The following is a 9,505-nucleotide window of genomic DNA, read 5'->3' on the forward strand; positions in this document are numbered from 1 at the left end:
GCTCTCTCGCAGACATTGGGACCCTGGTTCTGAGCTGAGCACACCGTGGTCGGTAAGCCCTCCTTGTCGCGCTTGCAGCAGGTTGCAGTGGAGTGTGGCTATGGGCTTTGCTTGTTCTCTTGGGTGTCGAGGAGTCCTTGGGCCCTGGTACTTTTTGTGCAGCCCGCTCGGTGCTCATTGCTACTCTCTCTCCCTCGATGCAGGACTTTGGGCAGGTTGCAAACCGATTGCCCACGTGCCTTTCCGGCTGTCTTGAGCGTATGCCTGGCGCTTGAATGCGTGATGCTGCGACGCGTGGCCGCGCTGGCGCTGCGCCCTCGTGCGGGCCAGCTCCCCTCGATCACGGGTCCTGTGTCACCGCTGCTGCGGTCATGTCGGCTCCAGGTCGCCCGTGCGCTGACCACAGCAAGTCCTAGCCGGCCCCCTCGAGTAGCCATCGTCGGCGGTGGTCCATCAGGCTTTTATGTAGCGCATTTTCTCCTCAAGGTCTGCATAGTTTCGTGTGCCCCGCCCATCCTTGTCATCCTCGGCCTGCATCCTCCTGTGTGCCGGCACACATATCATGGTGTGGGTGGTACCAAAGACCATGGCTGTGATTACATTGTAGTGTCTTTCAACCCGGGTGCTTGGGTTTTGCCTGCTCTGAATAGGCACACCCCGAAGCGAGGGTTGACATATTTGAAAAATATCCCGTTCCGTATGGCCTTGTTCGCTATGGCGTCGCCCCCGACCATCCTGAGGTGCGCCAGCAGGCCAGGTTGATATCGCGCAGATTGGCGTGCTACCTCTCCACTACGCCTTGACTGCTGTCTGCCTTGTGAAACGAGCTGCAGGTCAAAAACTGCATCAATCAATTTGAAGCGACAGCTGCCCTCCCCAATGTCCGGCTCTTTGGCAATGTGCATGTCGGAAACGACCTTTCAGTTCGTTCAAACTTACCCTCAACATTCTCGCTCGTCACCGCGGTGCCCATCGCTTTCCTTCTCTCGTGCGTACCACTCATCGACACCGCCCCGCCCCTCAATGCACATTCGCACAGCTTGCCGATGTGCGTGCGCGCTACGACGCCGTCGTCTTAAGTTATGGCGCAGCTGGCGATCGTCCCCTCAACATCCCAGGCGAAGACCTTCAGGGTATGTTGGGGTTGAACCGTGTGCCGGTTGCTCGGATCTCAATATATCCCCAGTCATCTTGTGTGCCGACCCTCTTTTGCCTTGCTGAACTTGACAGACACTCACACAGTCCTTGTTGCGTGGCCGACACCGCTGCTTTTAGGCGTTATGTCTGCTCGTGAATTTGTCGCTTGGTACAACGGGGACCCGGCCGCAGCTGCCACCGACATTGATCTGCGAGGCCCGCAAGCCGTTGTTTTTGGCATGGTGTGGCAAATTGCTCTAGTGTCAGAAAACAGGACCACACAACTCATTCTCTTCGATTGTGTGCTGCGCAGGGAAACGTCGCTTTGGATGTGGCTCGCATCTTGCTCTACAATCCTGCCGAGTTGGCTTCAACTGACATCAGCACGCGAGCCCTGTCCAAGCTGGCTGATCAAAACGGCATCCAAGCCGTGCGCATTGTGGGCCGTCGTGGGCCTCTCGAGGTTGTTGATCGTTTGGACAATGCCGCAGACGTGTCACGCCCTGACCGCTTTTGCGACATGTTCGACACGAGTGAGGCCACTTCTGCTCAAGCGACAAATTGCACCTTGTCCTTCCGCGTTCTTTCAGGTGACCTGCACGGTCAAGGAATTGCGCGAGCTGAAGAAGCTGGTGCCCACCGACATGGACTTTTTTGATTACACAACGGTATGATTACCGCGATTGTTCACCATCTTATCAGCCACTTTAAATTTTAAGGCTGGGTGCGCCGCTCCTCGCCGTTTGGAACAATTCACTCAGTCGGGTCGCGTGGCCTTTGTTAGGAGGAAAAGGCTTGGATCGACGCCAATCGGCCGCGCCGCCGAACACTCATGTTGCTACAGGAACTTGCCGGCAAGGGTAGGTCTCTTGCCTGGACGCGCAGACCAGGGTTTCATGTGTCGGGATAACCTTGTTCACTCACCCGTCGGTTTAACGTTTGGCTGTGTGATGCTTCACACCGCAGGTCGGCTAGCCGAGCACACGGACGCAGCCGCGGCTGCTACACCACGAGCCTGGGGGTTTGATTTTAATCTCGCACCAGAGGAATTCCTACCCGACCCCGATGACCCAGTACGTATTTTGAATGCGAATAACTCAGTTTTTTAAAAAAAAACCCCGGCCTTTTCGGGGTGGAGGGCAACCTCCTCCATCCTGGTTTAATCGGGCCAACCACCACAACAAGTCATACCACTCAGCTTGTTACTCATACGTTTGGACGGCGCGTGAATCGCGATCCGTAGACTCGTGTGGGGCAAGTTGTCCTGCGGCGCACACGCCTAGAGGGCCCACCTGGTGCGCGCAAGGCCATCTTGACAGACGAGCGCATGTATGTGCATGAGATAGGCGACTTTTGCGCGTTAAATCACAATGTCTAGCTTCTTCATGGCGCCACCTCCACACCTGAGCAAGCCTCACCCGGTGGATGGGCGGTCCATGGTTGCAGTTTGATGCCGTGCCAATTGGCGGTGCGAAGCATTGGCTTTCTCGGATCAAACCTGACGCCAGAGCTTGCCGCTGCCTTCGATGAGCAGCGAGGCCATTATCTTCACGAAAATGGTACGAGCACATGTGAAACTTGCCGATGACCGGCACACATCTCTGCCTTTTCATCATTCTATTGGCTCCGGGCTGTCAGGTCGCATCAAGGACCAGCCACACTTGTATTGCAGCGGCTGGATCAAGAACGGTCCCATTGGCACCATTGCCATCACAATGGCCGATGCACAAGACACGGCACAAAGTATTGCACAAGACCTTGAGCTTCAACTTACCAACCTCGACCCCAGTGATGACTGTGCCGATGTTGCTGAGCTTCTGCGACGTCGCAAGAAAACTGTTGTGGATTACGCGGGCTGGCAACGCATCAGGGACACCGAGCTGAGCACTGTACGGTCCATGCCTGCTCACTCGCGACGCGTCTGAGCACTTTGCCCATGTGACTGTTGGCCTTTCGGTTTAGGCCAAGTTGTTTCTTCCCGACTGTCACGCTCAATTGTGCGAGCCATGTGCTGTAGCTCACGCCCTATTTTTCGTTTGGATATCAATTAGGGTGAAACTCTTGGGAAAGCTCAAAATAAGATTGAGAGCATTGCAGAAATGCTCAAGGTTGCCCAGGGCGACTGCTAGTTAGAGCTTGATAGGCCTCATCATCCCGGATATTGTAGTTTCGTGGCATGCTCACAGAGTTGCGGGTCCGGGCGCGTGGGGGTGGAGCATCAAAGGTCATCTCTGGCGCCGCGGCCCTTGACTCGGGCAGGGGTGCCAGCTCTGGTTCTTCGGCGCCACCGGTGCCACTGGAATGCACACGGCGTAAGCGGTTTTCGTGGCTTGCCTGTGCTCGGCTGACAGATGGACTGGGTCCATCGTAGCTGGCTGGCATGGGGGTTGGGGCATTGGCCAGATCTTCATCAAACGATCTGGTTAGCCCAGTTGCGAGACCCGCCGCGAGGGATCGCGTTGGAGGTCGTGAGAAACTGAGGGCCATCAGGTCTTGCACGCTTGTATCCGAGGGCGTAGAGGCCGATTTGTTATCGTCTTCTTCAACCTGTGCTGCCGTGGCTGGTGTGGCCCCCAATGGAGCCCCGAGGCTGGGGGCTGGGCCCATCGACCCCAATGGCCGGGTAGTCGGTGTGGTCAGTGCTGAGAGGCGGGGTGATTGTGCCCTCACGCTAAATTGAACAGCAGGCTTGTTTGATCGTAGATTGGGCGTTGTCGTCATTAGCCGCCCGGGTGTCGCGGTCCGATTCATGTCATGGGATCGGCGCAACGGCGTGGTTGTGTTTGAATTTGCAGGTTGCGTCGAGCCTATGTGAGTAACAGACGCCTGGAGCGAGGAGAACATGAGACATGGGGCGAGAGGCGCGTCTTGAAAGAAAGAAAGAAAGAAAGAAAAAAAAAAAAAAAAAAACCAGGGCGAGGGTGCTCGGTGTTTGATGTACCTGGTTGCCACGTGCTTGCGGTGTCACGTGTGTAGAGGCCACAGCCTGCGTATGAGTCTGCCCCACTGCAGAATAGGAAGCTACTGGTGCCGAAACTCGTGAGGCAGCCTCGAGTCGTGCTTCATGCAACTCCCTCCGCGAGGTTGCGAGCGCAGCCTCCAGCTGTGCGTCAGCGAGAAAGGGGCATCAGCAGACAAATGTTTCCTGAGTCAGTCTCTCCATCTCTGTCATGCACAAAAGCGCGGAGAAGCAAACCTGCAGCCACCAAAGCCAGTCCTGTCCTGGTTTGACAACGCCATTTTCAGTCTAGCGGACTTACCTCAGCAATGCGTTCAAGCGTCGCAGACCGCTCCTTCCGCAGGGCTACCACTCGTTGGCGTTCAGCTTCCTCAAGCGGTCTATAAGAATTGAAGACAAGTTCCATTACCCGTATCACTGCGTGAGGGATGTGTCGCGTGGTGTGTGCCCCCAAGCTGATGCTCGAAAGTAGGTGAGCGCGAACAAACTTGATGTGCTGGAAACGGGTTTTGTGTTGGGCAATGTCCGACTTGAGCTGCTGCATCAACTCCACGATGCCACGACGCACTTGTTCAGAGAACGCAAGCATCGTGGGCTGGTAGTTAAATGCAGTGCAAGGGCGCAAATATTGATGAGTACAGCGGGCTGACATGCAAAGGGAGGAGATGCATCACGAAAGCCGTAGCGCAGGAGCAGGCGAGCAGGAAAAAGAACAAGAGGAGGCCAGGAAGAACAAGCAAGAGGCCAGGAAGAACAAGCAAGAGGCCAGGAAGAACAAGCATGAACGGAAAGAAAGGGGCAACGTACCGGTGTCAGTTGTGCCATGGCTGCTTCCTCGAGCGTGTGCAAGGTCGACTCGAGATACTTGCAATTGCCTGCCTGACGAATAAATATCTGCAATAAGTCATCATTCTGCTCCTCCTTAGCTCGGAGAGTTTGTGCCAAATCAGCGGCCGCCACTTGTTCCTTTTGAGCGTCATGCAGGGCCTCATCAACCTGATGCTGGGTAGCTCGGAGTTTGTCCTGTAACACCGCGAGCTCAGTTTCGAGTCGTTGCAGGCTCTCGTCTCGCTGCTGCAGCTGTGCCCTGAGAGACTGCTGAGTGCTGTCATAATTTTGCAGTTGACGGTGAGATTCATCCAGCGCTGCTTGTAACGTTGCCACGCGCTGTGCGAGGGGGCTCTGTTCTCGGCTCGCTTCCAAACGCGCACCCGACTCATCAACGTTGCCCGGGCCAGAAGCAGCCGCAACGTCTGCACCATGCCTGACACTTGTTGGGCGCTTGGTGGCTGACGGAGAGACTGGCGATTCAAGAAGGCGCAGGCGTTCGGCAAGCTGCACCTGCGTGGCGATGCGCTGATTCAACTCGCGTTGCAGAGCTTGCACCAACTGGGTTGGAGCATGACCAGGACCCTTATCCGTCGCCGCGGGTGTCACGTTGGGGTCCGTGGTACTGTTTTGTAAGTTGTCACGATAAATTTTGAGCTCAGTGCTGAGCTGCTCACGCTCCGTCTGTAGTTGAGTCAAGAGATCACGGTGACGCTGTAGATCCTGGCGTAAGCGGGCTGCGTCCTCTTGAGCCTGCTTTTCCGCGAGCTGAGCTTGGACAAGCTGGCGGGTGAGTTCCGAAGCCGAGGCTTCGCTGCTCGAGACGTGATTCATGCGCATTTCCCAGGTCGTGTTGAGGGCTGCAAGTGCGGTTTGCAAGCCTCCATTGGCCTGCTGTAGATGCTCGATATCGCGACACAGGCGTTGAACCTCTGCCACAAGCTCGCAATTATCGGTTTCAAGCCGCCCGATGGTATCACGCTGTTGCTTCACCACTCGCTCAACGGCTTGGTGGGCCTCTTGGAGGCGATCGTTCTCGGCCTTGAGTTCTGCCTGCTCGGCCTTGTGGCCGTCATGGGCGTGAATCCAGACTTGTTGGCTGGTCGTGCGTGCATCTTCCAGCGCGAGCTTAGTCTCCAAAAGGGCAGCCTGAGCCGTGGCAGCGTCATGACGCGCCTTTTGTAGTTGTTGAGCCAAATCTGCCGTTTGTTGCTGATGTTGGCGTGCCGTCGCTTGCATTTGAGCTTCGTGCTCGCGCAATGCCTGTTGGTTGCTGGTCAGGCGGCGTGTAAGGCTCGTCACTTCCACATCATGTCGAGCCTCCAGCTGCTGCCTTTGCCATTCTGCTTGCTGTTGGCTACGCAAGGTGGAGAAAAGAGAGAAAAGCGAGAGAGTGACATGAAGAGTGAGAGAGTGGGGCCTTGTGGTTTTTTGGATGCGCAATGATATGCAAAGGAGGAGAAGGCAAACGATTGCCTGCGAGTGTGGCCGTGACGATCTACATACGCTTGTTCGCAGCGGGCCTCGGCGTCCCGCGCTTGAAGGCGAGCCTGAAAGAGTTGCTGCTCGAGGCTTTCCAAGTCTTCTTGGCGAGCCGATAGGGCTGCGGCCTCATCTTGCCGTGTCTTGTCTAAATGCTTGACTCGTTCCTGTGCCTCTTCGAGGCGTCGCTCAGTCAATACCTTATCTTGCGTGAGTGCGGCGTTTTGGGCACGCAACTCAACATAGGACTCACGAAGCACCTGAAGAGTGGGGCAAGATGCCCGGCAGCGCTCGACAGAAGGGTTAGATATGGGCGACCATGACATGATGGTGCGCGCGTGCATTGGCAAGGGAGGAACTTGCTTGCTCAAATTCTTGCCGCAGGTCACGGAGCTCACACTGCCGCTGAAATTCAAACTCGCCATGAAGGCGTTGCATCTGTGTCTGCAAATCACTGCGCTCACATTGAAGCTCGACTCGCTCTTGTTGCCAAGCGCGGCGCTCATCGGCGAAGCCCGACTACGACGCGTGCGGCTCCCATGAGCTCTGATCATACTGGCATCGGTTGAGGAGAGGGGCGTACCTTGAGCTCTTCGAGAGCAGCACGGTGTTGCTCGGCTTGTCGGTCGCGGGCTGCTCGCTCCTCCACAAGGTGTTGCTGTGTGGCAGCGGCCTCGGATCGTAGCTGTCCGTACTCTTGTTGCACGAGGCGGAGGGCGTCCTGAACTTCTTCTAGACCTCGCTCGTGTCGGAGTAGCTCTTGATCGCGTTGGGCAATAAGTTCAAGGTTGAAGCGAAAATCTTGTTGCAGTTCATGAAGCTGGTGCTAAGAATGAGAAAGGGTAAGAGCGAGAGGAACAGATCAGGCGGACGAGGCATAGTCTGAGAGCTGTGGGGTTGATGCAGGACGCGGGTGTGTGCACGATGGTTGAGTGTTGGAGTTCAAGATCAACACGATTCATTTTGTCCAGCACTCGCACCTGCAGATCGGCGAGCTGCCGGTTCTTTTGTTGGAGCTGCTGCTCAAGGTGAGAGCCGCGCTCGCGCTCTAACAGTCTCCACTCACGCTCCTTCTCGGCGGCCAGCCGGGTCAGCTGTTCGAGCTCCACCATGCTTGCCTTCGAGCCGTATTCAGGATCAAGGAGCAAATCACCATGCCATTGCTGCTGCACCGCGAATAGACAAAACCCACGACCTTGCTTCTCCTATCTGCCCCTTCCGTCCCCCCTTGCTTCTCGTACAGCCCGCAACTCAATCTCTGGCTGGACACGCGCGTCAACAACTTGAAGCGCGCGCGCGAGCGAGCGGAGAGGAGAGAGAGAGAGGAGAGAGAGAGGAGAGATAGAGAGAAATGAAACGGTCGAATTTTATTTTGTGAAATTTCATTTGAAAAATAAATTTTGGTGTATTTTCGATCGATCGGCATGCCAAGGGGGGGGAGGTGCTGTGGTGAGACTGAGTCTCGGTTTTTCCTGGTGGGTTTCACGGTGAGCAAGTTGTGGTACTTGTTACATTCAACATTGGTGACATGAGCGTTCAAGTACTAGAAGGTCAATTTGCATGCCAACTCGGAAAGGAAGGCTCGCGGGTCACACGATTCATGCGGTAGGTCTGATGGCGTTTTGATACGATTGCTTGGGACCGAGCAGAAGGGAGGCAACACGGAAAAAGCAGGCACAACAGTCTGCATGGGGGATAGCGGGTGCACGGCTGGGTAGATAAGGGCAAGAAAGAGGGTTGGGGACGCTCCTTCAGTTGCCCTGTATGATCTTGAGAATATCACGTTTCCAGCCCGTGCATGCCACGGTGTCTTCAGTAATGAGGAAATAGGTTCGCTTTGGGGTCACAATGCCAAAGACTGTGGTCATGTCTGCACCAGCAGGCCAAATGACATTGCAGGCATCACCATCTAGAACGGCCGTGGCCGTCTTCAGATCGATTTCACCCTTGAGGCTGCGGGCAGAGACAGTCTTGTCATAATAACTACGGGAGCAGCAAGGGGGACAGGGACAAGGGGGACAGAGGCAAAGGGGGGAGGGGGCATATGAGCCAAGGATGGGCCCACAAAAAGCTGGGCGACGTGTCAGGTGGCAAGCCGGAGGAGGTTGACGGACCGAAGTTTGCCAGTGTCTTCGAGAACGAAGAATCGGCGACGCCACGTTTTGAAGAAGGAGCCTTGCTTTGCACAATAGCCACGCCGAAGGATGGGAAAATTATCTAGGCTCACAATTTTGCTAAAAAGTTGAAGGAGGCTACCTTGGAAGGCCGGGGGCATGCGGCGCTCGTGGCGACCAAAGACACAGCCCCGCTCTGATGCCCAGGCCTGTACTTTCTCCAAGGGCGTGGCCAGGTTCTTTTCTTCGGCGTGCGAGGCCACAATCATGGACCAGACGGCCGCTGAAGGGTGCGCATGGGCCTTGATCAGATCAAACCAGGTGTTTAGATTCTCAAGGCAGCGTTGTTGTTTGGGATTGCAGAGCACGAGGAAGCCATCGCACTCAAAAACAGAGGCAATTGTTTCTTGGTTGCCGCGGCGAATCTCACGAAAGGCCTGTTCCGAGTAGTCGCGCAGTGTCAGCATGACAGTGCGGCCCTTGTCATTGCAACACAGATATGCTGTGCAACCGAGTGCTCCACGACTGGTGGGGGCTTCAGGAACAAGGTTGGCCTGTAGATTGTCAAACAGCTGCAATGGCATGGATGAAGCGCGGGACGCGCAAGCATGGTTCACACATGAGGCGGTAGGACCAAGCAAAGTTTTATTTTCTGAAAGCAGCGTGCACAGATTCTGTGCTGATGCTTGGGCGGAGACGCGTCATGCTGCAGTACCTTGGTCTTGCCGGAGTCAGCATCGCCGAGGATACCGAGCACAATGCGAAAGTCGTAGGCTGCCATGGTACTTGTGTTCGTACGCTGTATTGAAGTGTGGTTGAAAAGCGTAGGCGTGTGTGTGTCTGTGTGTGTGTACGTTCAGGGTGGGACGGCGATCAGGATGTATCCACGTGCGCCAGCGCACGTCGAGCCTGCTGATCTTGCGCGCGCGCAGCCGCATTGTATGATCCCAGCGTCAGATCACAACAACCCCTCCCGATGCTTTTC

At 55.8% G+C, this 9,505-nt stretch overlaps 3 protein-coding genes across 3 annotated transcripts; 1 reads left to right on the forward strand and 2 right to left on the reverse strand.

Moving 5' to 3' along the window:
• Window positions 1-282: 282 nt before the first annotated feature.
• MONBRDRAFT_16315 (uncharacterized protein) lies at window positions 283-3,062 on the forward strand (the record flags this gene model as incomplete). Its single annotated transcript, XM_001744831.1, has 10 exons — window positions 283-486; window positions 651-740; window positions 834-923; window positions 1,040-1,133; window positions 1,276-1,379; window positions 1,451-1,600; window positions 1,728-1,805; window positions 1,931-1,997; window positions 2,113-2,237; window positions 2,646-3,062. 10 exons carry the CDS (start codon window positions 283-285, stop codon window positions 3,060-3,062), a joined length of 1,419 nt encoding a protein of 472 aa, XP_001744883.1.
• An 822-nt stretch (window positions 3,063-3,884) lies between these two features.
• MONBRDRAFT_24596 (uncharacterized protein) lies at window positions 3,885-7,518 on the reverse strand (the record flags this gene model as incomplete). Its single annotated transcript, XM_001745005.1, has 8 exons — window positions 3,885-3,944; window positions 4,079-4,240; window positions 4,398-4,476; window positions 4,585-4,691; window positions 4,904-6,281; window positions 6,431-6,666; window positions 6,990-7,232; window positions 7,387-7,518. 8 exons carry the CDS (start codon window positions 7,516-7,518, stop codon window positions 3,885-3,887), a joined length of 2,397 nt encoding a protein of 798 aa, XP_001745057.1.
• Window positions 7,519-8,157: 639 nt separating this feature from the next.
• Window positions 8,158-9,301, reverse strand: MONBRDRAFT_7420 (uncharacterized protein; the record flags this gene model as incomplete). Its single annotated transcript, XM_001745006.1, has 3 exons — window positions 8,158-8,389; window positions 8,521-9,092; window positions 9,236-9,301. The coding sequence occupies 3 exons, from the start codon at window positions 9,299-9,301 to the stop codon at window positions 8,158-8,160; spliced, it is 870 nt and encodes a 289-aa protein (XP_001745058.1).
• Window positions 9,302-9,505: the final 204 nt, after the last annotated feature.

The sequence above is a fragment of the Monosiga brevicollis genome, genomic scaffold (genome assembly GCF_000002865.3).
Source record: "Monosiga brevicollis MX1 MONBRscaffold_7 genomic scaffold, whole genome shotgun sequence".
NCBI classification, from domain to species: domain Eukaryota; class Choanoflagellata; order Craspedida; family Salpingoecidae; genus Monosiga; species Monosiga brevicollis.